The sequence below is a fragment of the Cyclospora cayetanensis genome, unplaced genomic scaffold (genome assembly GCF_002999335.1).
Source record: "Cyclospora cayetanensis isolate NF1_C8 unplaced genomic scaffold, CcayRef3 CcayRef3_contig_123, whole genome shotgun sequence".
Classification (NCBI taxonomy): domain Eukaryota; phylum Apicomplexa; class Conoidasida; order Eucoccidiorida; family Eimeriidae; genus Cyclospora; species Cyclospora cayetanensis.
The window spans coordinates 21,965-39,103 of NW_020312063.1; the positions used below are offsets into that span (position 1 = coordinate 21,965).

Sequence of the window (17,139 nt, forward strand, 5' to 3'; positions counted from 1 at the left end):
ACAAGTGTGCAGCACTGCGTGCGTCTACGGTTCCAGCTCTCGAGATCTCGTAAAAATTGGTATTGCGGAGAAAGAAACATGGCTTTATGACGACAATAGGATTTCTGTCCAAACGCACCTTCTACCAAAATACTGATTTTCAAGGATGCTCCTGGCAGCTGTCCGAAAAGATGCTTTCGGGCAGCCGTAAAGTTCCTGCTTTTGACGCTTAATGTGTGCATAGATCTATGATGACATATCTAGATGAAAAGAGACAGATAATGTGTGTAGACACATAGATACGTAGCATACATAGATACATAGTATATATAGATACATAGTATGTATAAGTACACACATATGTTGATTTATGCGCCCATAAGCCAAAAAAAATTAGAGGCCTTCAGTTAAAGGTCCGTGTTTATGTCGGTCCAGCGGCGGTGGAGAGGCAATGTGTGTGTTTCCTAGAGGCCTTTGAACAAAGGCCTCTAGGCACACGCGCGACAAAGCAGTTTCTGTTTGGAGTACAGTTTCTGGAAGGTGTTTGCACCTGCCCTTTGGAGGGGCTTTATTCAAAGGTTTATCTCCAACAGAGGGCCTTCTTTTGGATCTCGTCGAGAGGCTCAAGAGGCCTTTCCCGCGAGGGGTAGGCTTCCCCAGAGCCTGTGCAAGTTCCTCGGTGGCGCTGTAGTTGCTGCAGCAGATCGTCCGGCGAACTGAGCTCGACGGATCGGATGCGCTGCTTCGTGCTTTCGGGGGGCCCCCTGCAGCGACAGGCTGGAAATTCTCTTCTCAGGAGATGCGGAGGGTCCCCGTGGGCAGCATCGTGGCAGCAGCACAGAGCGGGGAAGGGCGCTCTACGAGGAACTGGTACTGCTAGGTGAGTTTTGCGGTGCCGCAGGTGCATGCCGGAGACAGGGGGGTGCTCGAGGTGGTCGTGGTCGCGCAGGCCCCTATCACAGGAGGGGCCCCTTGCGCCACAGGCGGGGGGGGGGGCCCCTTATCGAGAGTCTTGGAAGCCACACTGCACTCACTAGAGCGTGCGCGTGGGGAGGTGTGCGGCACTAGACGTGGCAGCGGCTGGAACTGCGCCAGCGAAAGCCGCGGTAGAGTGACGCTGCTGCAGCTGCTAGTTCTCCGCATGCCTGCAGAAGAAGCTGCTCTGCTAAGAGGCTTCGAGGGGCAGCGGCACTCCCCGGTTTGGGCTGAGCGGCACGGCGCTCCCGAAAGGAGCTCTCTCCTGGTAGCTGCCGTGTCTGCTTGGTGGCTCTCGAGCCTGCTGCGTCTCTCGCCAAGTCGTTTCGCGGAGGCGGGAGTCGCAGCCGTTAGCACTACAGAACTAATGCCGCAACACCCTCCCTGGAGAAGGGGGGGCAGCAGCAGCTGCTGCTGCTGCTGCTCCTGTATCGCTGCCTCGCAGCCCTGCACGTCTGCCGCCCCCGTGTTGCAGGGGATGGTCTCTACAGAGGGGGGCCCCCCTCTGTAGAGACAGCCCCCCTGAGGCCCCTTGGAGGCGTGGAGACAGGGAGACGGCGCGCACGGCTCTCCCCAGGCTGCGTGGGGAGGCGCGAAGCGCCCTTCCGGCGGTTCGCAGCCGTTCAGAAGGCGCATGCCCTCCAGCTGCTGCTGCTGCATGCAGCCGAAGGGTCGGCAAGGCGGCGAGGCGCAAGAGACTGCCAAGGAGGGGTAGCGAAGACTCTCTGCAGCAGCTGGACTTGCAGGTGCGCGCACTGCTGCTGGAGGCTGCGGCAGCTCGAAGGAGCCTTCGACGGCGATGCAGCGGCTGCAGGGTGAGGGCAGCTTGGTGCTGGTGTTGCTGCTTCGCGTGCTGACGAAGCAGCCGCTGGGGGGGGAGGAGCTGCATTCGCCTCCTTCTCCGGAGGCAGCTTCAGGAGGCGGCTCTTGGAAGCCGACGCAGGCAAGCCTGTGGGGCAGTCTCAGAGGGCGGAAGGGCCCTTGCTGTGGCTGCCGCTGGGTAGTCGCGCGAGCAGGCACACGGCGAGCCGCCGCTGCTGCGGCAACTGCAGCGGCTGCTGCTGCCTCTGCGGCAGCAGCCGCTGCGGCTGTCTCTGCGGCGGCAGCTGCTGCCGCCGCAGAGACAGCTGGCTTGGAGGGCGCTTGCGAGGGGGTTCCCAGATCTGCGCGCCGTTGCTGCTCTCGCAAAAGGCCTCTCGCCAAGATCTCGTCTGCCGCCTTGTACAAGGCGTCTAGCCACCTTGAGACGCAAATGCAGCCAGTTATTCCCACGAAATGAGCGCCTTATTCCCCATAAAGGCCCTAAGCGGATACCCCTCTCTCCACTCGTGTGCGACTCCCCACGCAGACACCTCCCCCAGTCGCGCAGAGCTGACCTGATGAATTGCTTCGGAGTAGCGATGTGCTCCAGCAGCCAAGGGTGAACCAGCAGCTCTTTAGCCGACTTCCGCTTCCTAGGGCAGACGCGAAGACACGCGAAGAGGAAGCTCCTGAGCTCAGGGGTGTAGACGCCGCGCAGTCGCTGCTGGAGAGAGGCAGCAACTGCCGCGTCTGCAACGTCACAGGGGGTTCCACCCTTGAAGGGGTGAGACAGCGTAGCAAGCTCTAGAAGAGCAACCCCCAGACTCCACACATCCCCCTTGTAAGACACGTCTTCCGCCGCCGCGACTGCCGCTGTGGAGTGAGGTCTCCCTCCTCCCGAGGAGCTCTTGCTGCCCTCTGAGGAGGGCGAAGAAAGCGCAATCGTCTCCGCATTGAAGAGGCGCTCTGGGCTCCTGCGCATGCAACGACAGCGTCGAATGTGGGCAAGGAAGCTCCACACGGAAGGGGAAGTGACTGCTGCAGCAACGCCGGCAGAAAGGATCCAGGCAGCAGCAAGGGAGGCATGCAGGGAGGCATGCAGGAGCTCTGCGCCAAGGCACCAGACTTTTCGCAGAAGCAGAAAAAGCAGCATGCACAGCTCTTCACAAAACGCACATGTAAATTTCGGTTCCGACGTATGTCAGAGGATCGTCCATATCCCCAGTAAGCGCACGGCTAACCCCCAAGTCTGCGAGCTTCACATAGCCTGCAAGGCAAATGTTTTGGCAAGAAAGAGAAATAAACAGAGAAATAAACAGGCAGAGAAAGAGATTTTTAAAGTACGAAGAAAATAAATAATTCAACATTCATGGAAAGCACTGTATGTTTACTAAAAGGCATTCAAAAGTATGTATATATGTATTTATTGTTCTAGAAATTTTGAACGTAAAGTGAGACGAAAATAAAAGCATTGATAGATTCAATATGCGAATAAAGCCGTGGAGCTAGTAGACGAAAAATGTATACGTTAAGGGATTTTCAGAAGGAGGGTAATGAAGGGATGCCGTTTTGGGGGCATGCACCAAAAGACGCCAACAGAGGGGCAGGCACAGGGACGAAGAGGCTCCCCTTCCTCCACCCAAAAGACGCTACATCAGACGTTCAGCAAACGCTCTGGGAGAGAGAGCAATTGGGAGGTGTTTCAAAGCAGGAGGAGGAGCAGGAGCACGTCGAGCCTTGAGGATCAGGCACTCATGGGCAGACTGCGTTTTTTAAGGCTTCAAGTGGGGAGAGGCATGTCTGGAGTGGATATACATGCGCATTCATGCGCAACTTACCTTGATCGCTGATGAGTATATTCTGTGGCTTTATGTCTCTGTGAACAACTCGCTGCTCGTGAAGAAACGACAGTCCGTCTAGTGCCTGCTCGCACATGCGCGTGGTGATCTCAAGTTTCGCGTTGAGATCGGCAGTACCGACGTCGTGGCGTTTGTTGGCAAAAAGTCGCGAGAAAGAGGCTTTCTGATGGCACGCTAGAGCCCGAGTGGCCCTCCCCTATACAGCTGGAAAATGCCTTTTGGCTAGCTGCGTGGATAGGGTGTTTTTGAATTCTCGCTGTATCTATGTGTCTCTGCCTCCGAGTCTGTATCTCTGTGTCGATCTGTTTGTGCGGATCGCTCGCTTGCTCTGCGCGGGCGGCCTAGGGAGACACTCGGGAGAAGGGGGTGTTGTGGGGGGATGGATGCGCTCCGCTAGCAAGTTGGCAAGAGGGTTGTTGTTGCGCACAGACACTGCAGCCCCCTCCTGGAAAGTGAGAAGCGAAGCGCTCACCTGAAAGGCGATGAGCTTCAGGAAGCATTCGGGGATGCCGGCATGCTGCAGCTTTCGCCTTCGGGGGGGGGAGGGCTTGCCTGGGGGAACCTCCGTCTTGTGAGGAAGTGGATTTCTGTGCGTCAAGCGGGTGCAAGTTGCTGAGCCTTCGTCTTCTTTCCCGTGATGGGGAGGATGGAGCTTGTCTCGCGCTTGCATGCGCTCAGCTTGCATGCGCTTGTTCGCGCTGCTGCTCTCGCTCCGTCTGCTCCAGTGGAGGTATCGCGAGGCTCCCGTCGCAGCGCCTCTCTGCAGCAGCAGCAGATGCTGCTGCTGCTGCCTCTGCTGCCCCTTAGTTGCAGCTGATGCAGCGGCAACGACCTTGGCAGCGCGAAGCAGATCGCCGAGCGAACCTCTTTCCATGAACTCAAACACGAGGTGGACGCAACCCCCCCTCCGCGAGAGCCACCGATAGGCCCCCAGGAAAGGCACTATGAATGTAGGCAGCGGCGCCGCTGCTGCTGTCACTGCTGCTGCCGTCAGTGTCGTCGCTGCTGTCGACTCTGCACTTGTGAGTGCGCGAGGAGGTGCTGCAGCATGCGCACGAGCTGTGGCACCCTCCCCGTCACCAGCCTCGCTGGCTTTATCGACCGCTGGCAGCGCTGCGCCTGCTGCTGTCACTGCTGCTGCCGATGCTTGCGGCGGGGGGTGCCCTTGCCAGTGCGCTGACAGAGACATCGCCTGTAGTCAGCTCGCGCATCGTCGGCATACCGGAGTGTGAAATTAATCCTTAATTCCATCATACAGGAAACATGGGACGGGTAACAGGCCGCAAAACGCTCGCGTGCGTGCTGCAGTCTTATTCAGGAGATGGCTTTATATATATATATATATTTATATTTATATTTATATTTATGCATATTTATATTTATTTATATTAAAATTAATATTTATATTGATATGGAGCTTCGTTTCGCCACACTTACCGTGACTTCTGCAGCAAGTTGGTATCTGTTGGTCTTTGTGGCTTCATCGAGGTGGCTATACACCCCAAAGCATCCAACGTGAATCTCCTGCGGCATCCGTTCAAAACACGGGGAGTCGCAGATGCGCGTGCTCTGTGGCTATTTCTAAGCCGATGGCTGTAAGGATCTAAGCCGTGAGGCTCCCTCCTCCCTCGCTTTAAAAGCCGTTTCCCTCCTTCCCTCGTGTCTGCCTCCCTCCACGCAGACTTCGACAGACACAGCCCTTTGCTCCCCCGCGAAGCCACCCCCTCAAGTGCACTCCCGCTGTGCGCCAGCTGTCTCGCTGCAGCAGCCTGGAGCTCGCCAAGCAGCCCAGCGAGTCTGAAGGAGGGGCAGTGCATACCTTGATAGCGACAATCAGTCTTGAGGGAATGTGCGTAACTGCAAAGACGAGTGCGCTGCGACCCCTCCCCACCAGCTCCGCCTCTTCCCACCTGAAGTCTCCGTGTTTCAAGTCGGCTGCCGTTCCCGCCGCTGTTGGCGTTGCAGATGCTGTTGCTCCTCCCTCCAAGTCTTTGGTGACGCTCGCGCTGTCGATGACGACCAGTCCGTCCTCCTCGCTAGACGCAGAGGAGGACGGCGCACGTGGCGCAGTGTAGATCCTCCGCTGTGTGGTCTCGCCCTCTGCTTCCTGCGACTCGCGGCGAGCTGCTGCATGCTGCTGCTGCCGCTGCGGAAGCGGGAAGGGGAGGGGAAGTGGGGGTGTCTGTTTCTTGGGGTGTCTTAGGGGCCTCAGGGGGGGCCCCCCCCCGTCGATTCTCAAGAGCCCTTCCACGCCTAAGCCAAGACGGTATGCAGAACGCTTGAATCTCTGGTGAGCTGAGCGTCGGGGAGGCGGCAAGTCACGGGAGGGGTTGCGTGGCTCAGGGCGAGGCTGCCTTCCGTAAGGCGAGTCGTCGGCAGACGCGCGTCGAAGCTGCAGCGCGGCACTCCTCGCTAGACCGCCTCTCCGGCGGCTTTCTCCCTCCTGCTCGTCCTCTCCGCCGGAAGACGATGCAGCTGCTGCAGCCGCAGACGCTGCCGACGTCGCGTTCCCCGCTGGAAGCGGCAGGTGCAGAGGGAGCCTCTCTTTGCGCTCGGCTGGCAGACGCGACTCGACGGGCAGCTTTTCTGCCTTTAGCGGCTGAAAGCGTGGTGCCCCCTGCGTGCTTGCGGAGTCTAAAGACGACAAAGAAGACTTTGGAGGCTCTTGCGTGGAGGCAGAAGCAACAGCAGCAGCAGCAGCAGCAGCAGCACGCGCCGACGGGCAGGCAGACGCGTCACACTTGATTCCCCCTGCAGAGTTTGGCCTCCCCGCTGCGCTCTGCAGGTGGGACGGAGAAACAGACTCTTCCCTGCTGCAGCAGCTGCTGCTGCTGTGCTGCTGCTGCTCCTCGCTGCTGCTGCTGCTGCTGGGGCAGCGCAAAGCAGGGAGCTGCAGCCGCCGCATCGTGCTTGGGCTGCAGGCACAGCAGCAGCAGCTGGTGTACTCACTGCCGCTGCACTTGCTGCCGACTATGGCTGCTGCTGCGCGCTCCTAAAGCTCTTGCTGCAGCGGCACACTCCACAGGCATCAGCCGCCGGTGTGTCGGCTCTGATGCCTCTGCGCTTGGCAGTGAGTTTTGAGGGGGCTCTGTCGGCAGCGGTCCTGGCCCTCAGACGATGTTGAAAAACAATGAACATGCACGAAAAGCCAAGGAAATATCAAATGCAGTCGATTTTCACGCACCAGCAAAGCAAAGCTCACGGCTGTAGCATCATCAGAACCAGCAACTCGCCACCGCTCTCCCCCGTGGGATTCAGTGCAACGCGGGGCGAATAAACCCCCATCTTCTTACCCGTGCCCAGACATTTGTGATAAAAACAAAGCAGTAAAGCAGGTGCGCGATATAAGCGTGCCAGAGAGCAGTGACAGACAGAAAAGACACGGGGGAGTGCTCGCGAGGGGCCCCCCAGGCCGCCCTGTACGTACAGTGCGCCGACAGCGCGCCGCGGGCCCCTGTACCGACAGGGGGCCCCCCTTCCCGTGCAGGTGGGGTCCCCCCCGCCGGATAATGGTCCCCACATCAAAGTGCGATTTTCTGCGGACATGTTGCGTAGAATTTTCCCTTTCTTTTGTGGATTTCGTTTTGGTGCTGCTGCTGTTGCTGCTGCTGCTGCTTCGGTTTGGAGTGTACCGGGCACTGCGGGTGGTCGTGCCGCCGCTCCTTCTGCTGCTGGAAATACGTTCTCCAGCGCACTTTCTGCCCCCTATGGGGCGAAGGTGAGCCAAGAAGGCTATGTACCCCGCCGCATCCCTGGCGAGGCTCCCTCCAAGGAGACTTTTTATGACGCCAGTTGAGGGCGTGCTGCGGCGCGGAGCGGCAGCAGCAGGGCCCCTCCTGGGGCCCCTGCTGCTGCCGCTCCGCAGACTGCGGCTGTCTGCGGGGACTGTTGCCTGCTGCGACATCCCACCGTCGTCGCAGCGGCAGGGGGCAGGAAGTTCGCTGCCTCGTTATGCCTCGCAGAATCGCCTTTTTTCGCCTCACCTGCTGCCGCTGGCGGGCAGCTCCAGCAGACTCTCAAAGCCGGCTGCTGCTGCAGGCAGCAGCACGTTGCCGAGGGCCCCCTCCCCCCGCTCGACTGCTGCTACTTCTGCTGCTACTTCTGCTGCTGCTTCTGCTGCTGCTTCTGCTGCCACTGCTGCTGCTGCTTCTGCTGCACTTCGCCGCATGCGCGGCTCTCTCGCAGCAGCGGCTGAGGAGCTGCAGGGGTGCCCCTTTCCGCGCTGCTTCTCGACAGTCCCCAGAAGACATGCGTTCCCACCGCTTTTCGCCGTTCGGCAAGCGGACTGCCCTTCAGCCCGTGCTGCCAGCGGATCTGACACTCACTCAGCTCGAACCTCTCCCCCCCCGAAGTATTCGGCACTCCGCTTTTCCGCCAGAGTTGCGGTGCCTTCCCAGCTGCGGCTCTCCCCGCGCATCCCCACACCTCCAGAAAACGCACGAGGCCCCCTGGGGGGGCCCCCCCCCCCGTCAGGCGACACCCCGCCGCTCCCGCATTTACCTCCCTGGATGGCTCCGCGGAAGACTTCCGAAGAGGCTGCTGCCGCTCGCGACGTGGCGAGGGCAGCTTTCTACTGCTGCTGCCTCTTCTTCGGACTGTGCAGCGTCGCCTTCGCCTTCGTGCCTCTCTACGCAGCATTCTGCAATCAGACAGGCTACGGAGGTGCTGTGGGCACGAGCTCACACCGAGCAGACGACACGCCGATCCCCTCGAGGCAGCGCAACAAGACCAACAAAACAGACAAAGCGGGTGAGGCAACGCTGGCGCGCGGCTTGATAATGATGTATGTTTGTGTATGTATATGCATATGTGTATTTAGATATACATATATGTATATATACATATATATGTATACATGTATATGTATTCGGATATATATATGTATATATATATATGTATATCTATATGTATTTAGATACATATGTATATACATATATGTATATATATATATATATGTATGTATATGTATTTAGATATACATACATGTATATCTATTTGTATTTAGATGTATATGTGTATACATATGTATATGTATTCAGATATATATATATGTATATGTATTTAGATGTATATGTGTATACATATGTATATGTATTCAGATATATATATATGTATATGTATTTAGATATATATATATGTATTTAGATATGTATGTGTATATATATGTATGTGTATACACATACACATACCGCACGCAGCTCAAGTAGAAGAGAGACAGACAAGCGTGTGAGAGGAGGTCAGTCCTGACTGACCTCCTCTCACACGCTTGTCTGTCTCTTTGTCTCTCTCTCACGGGTAGTCTCTTGCCGTATGTCTTGCGCTCCCGCTGAACGGAAAAGAAAAAAGTGATGACTTTTTTTTGTTACTAAAGAACACACGACGCACAAGGCAAAGCCGCCCTACTCCTTTGCCGGCTTCGCAAAAAAGGCCTTCGCCCCTACTGAGTGTTATTGCTGTTATTGTTATTGTTATTGTTATGGTTGTTGTAATTTTTATCGTTGTTATTGTTCTTGTTCTGGTTGTTATTTTTATCGTTGTTATTGTTATGGTTGTTGTTGTTGTTATTGTTGTCATTGTTCTTGTTCTGGTTGTTATTTTTATCGTTGTTATTGTTATGGTTGTTGTTATTTTTATCGTTGTTATTGTTATGGTTGTTGTTATTTTTATCGTTGTTATTGTCATGGTTGTTGCTATTTTTATCGTTGTTATTGTTCTTGTTCTGGTTGTTATTTTTATCGTTGTTATTGTTCTTGTTCTGGTTGTTATTTTTATCGTTGTTATTGTTATGGTTGTTGTTATTGTTATTGTTGTTATTGTTATGGTTGTTGTTATTTTTTTCGTTGTTATTGTTATTGTTGTTGATGACAGTGTGCCAGCCGTTTTACTACAGGCTTCCTCTCCCTCTGCTGCCTTGTGATTCACAGAAATTCTTACCATCGACTTTGCCTCCCACTGCAACCTGCCTTGGACCTTCCAGCCCCTGCAGCAGCAAATCAAAGTTGCACCAGGGGAATCTGCGCTAGCCTTTTATCGCGCCAAGAATCTCACCGATAAACCGATTATTGGTATGCAAGAGCACTGCTTTGCGCACTCTTCCCTCCAGCCCTCCTATTCCCAACTGCGCCGCTACAAATACGATCCAGCGAGTAACGCCGATCCTTCACCAGCGCTAGACAAGGAGACAAGCTTTGCCCTTCCTTAGAGAGAGAGAGACAGAGAGTTAGAGAGAGACAGAGAGTCAGAGAGAGACAGAGAGTTAGAGAGAGACAGAGAGTTAGAGAGAGACAGAGAGTTAGAGAGAGACAGAGAGTCAGAGAGAGACAGAGAGTCAGAGAGAGACAGAGAGTTCGAGAGAGACAGAGAGTTCGAGAGACAGAGTTATAGAGGGAGAGAGATAGAAAATTAGATAGACTCATGCAAATATATACACATATGCACAGTCACACGTACAAGTACATACAGACATGGCTGCTTCTGTCGTATGTATGTATACATCTCTCTCTGTTATTCTGTGGTCCTTACCTCCGCCACCTTCCTTTCAGGCATGTCGGTTTATCACGTCATACCCGCTGAGGCTGGACAGTATTTCAACAAGATACAGTGCTTCTGCTTTGAAGAGCAGCTTCTTAGCCCGCGTTCGCCATGAGCACTTTCCTAGACACCCCAAAGCTTTTAATACCCCTCCTCCTCTCCCGTGAACACCTCATGGTCACACACCTGTCTCTTCCTGCTAGTCGCTGTCTCTTCCTGACTGGCTCTTTGTGTGTGGGCTTGTTCCATTTTGTGTATCTGTCTCTCTCTCTCTGTGTATGTGTATGGGTATGTCTCTCTCTCTTTGTCTCACACATGTGTGCAAGTCTGCGCGAGGGCCATGTTGCGTCCGTCTGTTGGATGTGTTTTTTTGTCTGCGTGTCTGCTTGCCTGCTTTTCCTTCTTCTGATCGGCTATATCTGCTGGAGCGTTCCTCTCTCTAGAGAGCCTCTTGTCTGTGCCGTCTTCGATCGAGTCTGTCTTTGGGGGGGCGTTTGGATGCTCATGCTAGGAAGCGTTCACCTCGATGTATCCCTATCCTCTGATCCGCATGCGCGCGCATTTGTATGGAGTAGTTTTCTCTCCCTCTGTGTCTTTCTCTCTCTACCTATCTATCCGTCCATCTCTATCTATCTAGCTCCCTCTGTGTCTTTCTCCCTCTACCTATCTATCCGTCCATCTCTATCTAGCTCCCTCTGTGTCTTTCTCCCTCTACCTGTCTATCCATCTATCTCTATCTATCTAGCTCTCTCTGTGTCTTTCTCCCTCTACCTATCTATCCGTCCATCTCTATCTAGCTCCCTCTGTGTCTTTCTCCCTCTACCTATCTACCCATCTATCTCTATCTATCTAGCTCTCTCTGTGTCTTTCTCCCTCTACCTATCTATCCGTCCATCTCTATCTAGCTCTCTCTGTGTCTTTCTCCCTCTACCTATCTATCCATCTATCTCTATCTAGCTCTCTCTGTGTCTTTCTCCCTCTACCTATCTATCCGTCCATCTCTATCTACCCCTATCTCTCTCGGTGTGTGTGTATGCGTTTCTGTGTGCATGGCAGATGAGGAAGTTGACATGCCTGTCTTTTTCTTCATTGATCCTGCAATCCTAGAAGATCCACGACTCGGTGAGTGCGACACAAGCATGCATGCATCCAGCGGTTTCGATCTTGTTCCCCCTCCAGCCTCTATGCCTTTCTCTCTCGGCACATTCAAGCTGCCACTTCTACCCTCCAAAAGATGTCGCAGTCGCTGCCGCGTGGCGTGTGTCTGCGTGGACTCTTGCACCGTCCCTCCCTCCCTTCCGCACAGCCAGCAGCAGCAGCAACAACAACCCCCCCTTTGAACGCATGCCATTCAGTTGTTGTCGCTGCAGTGATGTTGTTGTTGCGGCGACTGCAGAGCAAATGCGGCATATAACGCTCTCCTACATTTTCTTCGAGTCTGCCTCGGAGGTACCTGATGAGTATAAAGATCTCGCGATCGGTAAGTACGCATGCATTTTGTGTGGTCCCCTGATTTTTGTGTTGCTGTGTGCCTTGCTGCCTCCCCTTGCACTCGCCCTTTGCTGCTTAAGATTGCGATGGGAAAGAGCCCACTTCTTGTGCGTGAAGACACGTCTCTTCTTCTCTTGTGACGGTGCTTGCTGCAGCGGCCAAACCCACAACAGCACTGCCACCTCCCGTAGCAGCTGTCTGAACAGCTGTGCTCAAATACAGTGACTCTGCAGTTGCATGCAGTTGCTCGTGGGACTGTTACGCCAGGCGTACGGCAAGCGCATGCCTGTCGTTAATCGTGATTTTAGGGCTCTTCCTCCTCGCGATTAGGAGAGAAAGATATGTATATATAGAGAGAGAGACAGAGAGAGAAAGATATATATAGAGAGAGAGAGAAAGATATATATATATATATATAGAGAGAGAGAGAGAGAGAGAAAGAGACAGAGAGAAAGAAAGAGACAGAGAGAAAGAAAGAGACAGAGAGAAAGAAAGAGAGAGAGAGACAAAGAACGAAAGAGAAAGAGATAAAGGGAGAACGAAAGAGAAAGAGATAAAGAGAGAAAGGAAGAGAAAGAAAGAGACAGAGAGAGAACGAAAGAGAGAGAGAAAGAGACAGCTAGCAGGATGCATGTAACACTTCCGTCTGAGCGCAGCAGGAGCCGCTGCTGCTGAGAGGGCTGGCAGGAAGGGCAGGGACTGCATGCCTTTGAGGAGGATCCAAACAACTGGCGTCATGTGTTTTCATCACCCTTCGCAGAGTTTTTTTGCCGCAACTGGAAGCAGTTCAAGGGGAGGCTCTGCAGCGCACTTCCAGGCTTGCTTTCATTGGGGTTGTAACCTGCCTTCTAGGCAAAAGACAGACGAGAGAAGGCTTGCAAGCGTCTTCCTCCCCCGTCCTGCTTTTCCACCCTCTTTCCACTCCCCTTCGCCTCCTTTCAGAGGCTTGCCCATCCCGCAACGCTTGCTGCCTCGTGATACGTGCTGTAAAGAATTATGAGTCTGCCTGCCTGCTAGTTGCACTTGCTTGTCTGCACATGTTGCTGCGAACGCCAGCGCCTCCCGCCGTCCACTGCAGCTCTCAGAGGAAAGGGAAGTGAGAGAGAGAAAGAGAAAGAAAGAAAGAAATAGAGACAGAGACAGAGAGACAGACAGAGAGAAAAAAGTGGGGGTGGTGCTTATGTGTGATTCTGCGGCTGCTGCTGCTGCTAAGCTTGCTGCTGACCAGCGTTATTACCAGAGGAGGCGCTTTTTTTTCTGCAAAAAAATTGCAGCCGTGCTCTAGCCTGAAGAGCCTAAGTTCACTAAAGCACCTCCTCTGCAAACGTCGCTTCGCTTTCGCGGCTCCATGAAGGGGAATAGCCCACGTAACAAGAGCTTAGAGCAGCAGCAGTATCATCGCTCTAAAGCTCCTAAAGAAAGGTGTCTGGGGGAGATACTGCGGAAGACCCCTCTACAGGAATACGACCAGCTGAAGGCACTACTGCCCTCATCGCTGCCACAGTTTCGGCGGCAGACAGACTGTCTGGAGAGGAAACTGCCCCTCTCTCAACAGGTCTGAAATTACCCCCCAGTGAGGACGCAGAAGCTTCGCAAGAGAGAGCAGCAGAAGAAGCCTCCAATGCAGCAGTGCATGCAAAAGCCGCCTCTGCATCCCTTTCCGCAAAATCAGCGGATGGTGCTGCACGACGCGTTAAGGCACTGCTTGCTGCTCCTTCTACCCGATAGGCCATCAAAATCCCCTTTGTAGGCTCCTCGGATGTAACGGCAGCGCCTGTTGCTTTTCCTTCTGCTGCTGTATGTACTGCTGCTGTATGTACTGCTGCTGTTGCTGCTTCTGCTGCTGTTGCTTCTGCTGCTGTATGTACTGCTGCTGTATGTACTGCTGCTGTTGCTGCTGTTGCTGCTGTATGTACTGCTGCTGCTTCTGCTGCTGTATGTACTGCTGCTGCTTCTGCTGCTGTATGTACTGCTGCTGCTCCTGCTGCTGTTGCTGCAACGGGAGCCTCAAGATTTACAGCTGCAGCGGCCGTTGGAGCTGCTGGAATTTCTCCAGACAGCGCTGCAGCAACCCCTGCAGCGGGAAGAACTCCCACCGTTGTCATCCCCACGGCACCAGCAGACACTGCGCCTGCAGAAACTGCAGGGGTAGCTAGCGGCAGCAGCGGAGCTTGCTGCTGCTGCTGCTGCCCAAGCTGACGCGCTGTCTCCCTAATTTGCGAGGCTACAAGGCGAGCGCTGCGCGCTGTACGTCGTAAAACTCCACCGCCTTGCTGCAGGAGAGCCTGGAGCAGCCACGACGCAGGCAGCAGCAGCGCATGGGAGACTTCATGCAAAAGTAAAAGACGCATGCAACGGCAGCTCTGAGAAAAAAGCACAGGAAAAGGGCTCCTCCCCTTCCCTCGCTGGCGATAAGAGTCGTCTGTGCCTTGCCAGCCGGCAAGCAGCTTATACGACCCCACAGGCAGCCAACATCGAGAAGAGCAGTGCAATACACACAAACATGCACATACATATACACATACATATACACAAACATATACACATACATATACACAAACATTTACACATACATACACAAACACACATAGACACACATAGACACACATACATACACAAACATACAAACATACACAAACACACATAGACACACATACATACACAAACATACAAACATACAAAGACACATTAAGAAATAAACGTACACACACATGCATACACAAAAATACATCCACATGCACAAATAAACATACACGTACACACATACGCATACATACACACATACACATTCATACACAAACACACAAACATACACATCCACATGCACAAATAAACATGCACACACAAACACACATACACATGAACACATACACATGAACACATACACATAAACACATACACATAAACACATACCTGGACGGTGAGGAGCAAAGTGTCTTCTGTGTCGGGGATCGCTTCCCACACGGACCTTACGACATTTCCAACGCGGCGTGTTATCTGAGATGCAAAACAAATATGTGGCGAATTTGCATTTTCAAGACACCCTTTTGAACTGCTGGCAGCGAGCACACTCCAATGCCGCTGCTGCTGCTGCTACTGCTGGTTCTGCAATCAGCCAGTCTGCCCGTACGATCTGCACTAGCAGCATCGTTCAAGGAGGAAAAGCTAGTTAAGGGAGAACGAGGAGAAGCTAGTTAAGGGAAAAGGAGGAGAAGCTAGCTAGGGAGAACGAGGAGAAGCTAGTTAAGGGAGAACGAGGAGAAGCCAGTTAAGGGAGAAGGAGGAGAAGCTACTTAAGGGAGAAAGGAGAAGCTACTTTAGGAGAAAGGAGGAGAAGCTAGTTGAGGGAGAACGAGGAGAAGGTAGTTAAGGGAAAAGGAGGAGAAGATAGCTAAGGGAGAAGGAGGAGAAGCTAATTAAGGGAGAACGAGGAAAAGCTAGTTAAGGGAGAAGGAGGAAAAGCCAGTTAAGGGAGAACGAGGAGAAGCTAATCAAGGAAGAACGAGGAGAAGCTAATCAAGGGTGAACGAGGAAAAGCTAGTTAAGGGAGAAGGAGGAAAAGCCAGTTAAGGGAGAAGGAGGAGAAGCTAATTAAGGGAGAACGAGGAGAAGCTAGTAAGGGGGAAGGAGGAGAAGTTAATTTAGGAGAAATGAAGAGAGGAAAGTGAAGAGCTTGCCTTTCGCCATTTTCGCGGCTGCCCTGGAATTAGCGTGAGAGTTGCGAAGCGTTTGATGTCTCCGCGAGCAAGGCGCAGCTCCTCTCCGGGGGGGGCCCCCCCTAGGGGGCCCCCCTCCGCTGAGTTTGAAAGAGAATTAGCAGCAGCTCCCGAAACACCCCCAAGAAATATTCCTTCAGCAGCAGCCTTCTCTGCAGCTGCCGCTGCGGCTGCTGCTCGTTCTGCTGCAACTTGCCATCGCGTCTTTCCAGGATAGACATTCTTACCACGCGATCGGCCTCCTCGTCGACTCCTGCACACGGCAGACAAAACATCTCCGTTTGCTTTGTTAGACTTCCTGGGAGAGAAACGCCAGGCACGGAATCCTCTACGGGGAAGACTCTCCATACGTTAGCAGAAGAACGCGTATGCGAAGTAATCAGTAACCAAACAGGTACATTTACATATATGTATGTACATAGGTATATGCAATAACATACATTTATGCATACGTATGTATAGACATATGAATATACAATTACACATGTATATATGTGTATACATAGGTATGTGCAATTACACATATTTATGCATACGTATGTATAGACACATGAATACACAATTACACATACATATGTACATAGGTATATGCAATTACACATACATATGTGTATACATAGGTATATGCAATTACATATATACATGTATATACATGGGTATATGCAATTACATATATACATGTATATACATGGGTATATGCAATTACATATATATATATGGGTATATATATATTATATACACAAGTACATAGACACCTACATACATATAAACAGTTACACATATATATACGCATATGCACATGTAAATATGTGGAGGATCTACCTGCCGCGGGCACGCGTCTGCGTGGCAGTCAGGGGGTCGGGGACGGCGAATCCTCCGGTGGTGTTTGTTGGGAGGGGGCCCCCTGGGGATGTTGGGGGGCCCCCTGTCGAAGTTTCCCTCTCTTGCGGGGGGGGGGGGGCCCCTGCCTGGAATACGGAGGCTTCCGAAGAGGCACCGCTGGGGAGGAAGGCTGTCGCCTCTGGCACGCGGTCGCCTACGAAGAGAGTACTCCTGGAGTCGCCATAGCCGTCCAAGAGATGCTGTTGAGACGCAGAAGCGTGAACGAAGGGCAGGAGCGCTGACGTCGTGGGGGGGGAGGGGGGGGGCAGTGCTGAGGCGGTTTCCCCCCTTAGAGGCGGAGGATGAAGGAGAGGCTCTGGAAGAGAAGGCAAGCCCAGGTAGCCTCCCTGCAAAGTCTGAGAAGCGGCGTTGCCTGCGAGGGGGGAAGGGGTGCGCAAAGTCGCACTGGCGGCTGCAGCCTGCCCGATGGGGAGAAGGGGGGAGCCTAGAGACACGCTTTCCCCCTCCAGAGACGCGTCGACTCGCCTCGCTGCAAAGGGCAGACTCAAGGATGGCGACAGCGCAGCTGCAGACGGCGCCGACAAATCCACGGACGCCTCCCCCGACGCTGCGGAGGAGGCGGAACGACTCTCTTGTGCCGCCGCAGCGGCGGCTGTACTCTCCTGTGAAGGAAGGAAGGATACAGAGCCTCCAGAAACTTTCATCCTCGCCGAAAAACTTGCTGCCGTTCCTGTCTGCCCCGCCGTCGTCGCCGAGCCGCTGCGGCTGCTGCCCGTTTTCCGCAGACTCGCAGCTGCGCCCTGTACAGACAGCTGAAACGAGAGGCCGCTACTTGGTGAGTGCTAACGCACAGAGGGCTCTAAAACCTCAGTCTCAGCGCGTCAAAGCACCCCAAACACCAATGCATGCATGCATTCATGAGGCATGCATCATGGAGCAGCAGC

The 17,139-nt window shown here is 53.5% G+C and overlaps 3 protein-coding genes across 3 annotated transcripts; 1 reads left to right on the forward strand and 2 right to left on the reverse strand.

Moving 5' to 3' along the window:
• Positions 1-372: 372 nt before the first annotated feature.
• Positions 373-4,803, reverse strand: LOC34621652 (glycine, alanine and asparagine-rich protein). The gene is made up of 5 exons (XM_026336368.1): positions 4,621-4,803; positions 4,369-4,411; positions 2,331-2,646; positions 1,965-2,194; positions 373-767 (listed from the first exon to the last, which is right to left on the reverse strand). Exons 1-5 carry the CDS (start codon positions 4,801-4,803, stop codon positions 373-375), a joined length of 1,167 nt encoding a protein of 388 aa, XP_026192153.1.
• A 2,355-nt stretch (positions 4,804-7,158) lies between these two features.
• On the forward strand, positions 7,159-12,636 carry LOC34618595 (cytochrome c oxidase assembly protein COX11, mitochondrial). Its single transcript, XM_026336369.1, has 7 exons — positions 7,159-7,332; positions 7,967-8,363; positions 9,539-9,679; positions 10,157-10,249; positions 11,202-11,267; positions 11,542-11,625; positions 12,581-12,636. The coding sequence occupies exons 1-7, from the start codon at positions 7,159-7,161 to the stop codon at positions 12,634-12,636; spliced, it is 1,011 nt and encodes a 336-aa protein (XP_026192154.1).
• Positions 12,637-13,048: 412 nt separating this feature from the next.
• Positions 13,049-16,899, reverse strand: LOC34618594 (transcription initiation factor TFIID subunit 4). Its single transcript, XM_026336370.1, has 4 exons — positions 16,175-16,899; positions 15,314-15,650; positions 13,667-13,921; positions 13,049-13,252 (listed from the first exon to the last, which is right to left on the reverse strand). The coding sequence occupies exons 1-4, from the start codon at positions 16,897-16,899 to the stop codon at positions 13,049-13,051; spliced, it is 1,521 nt and encodes a 506-aa protein (XP_026192155.1).
• Between the last annotated feature and the right edge of the window lie 240 nt (positions 16,900-17,139).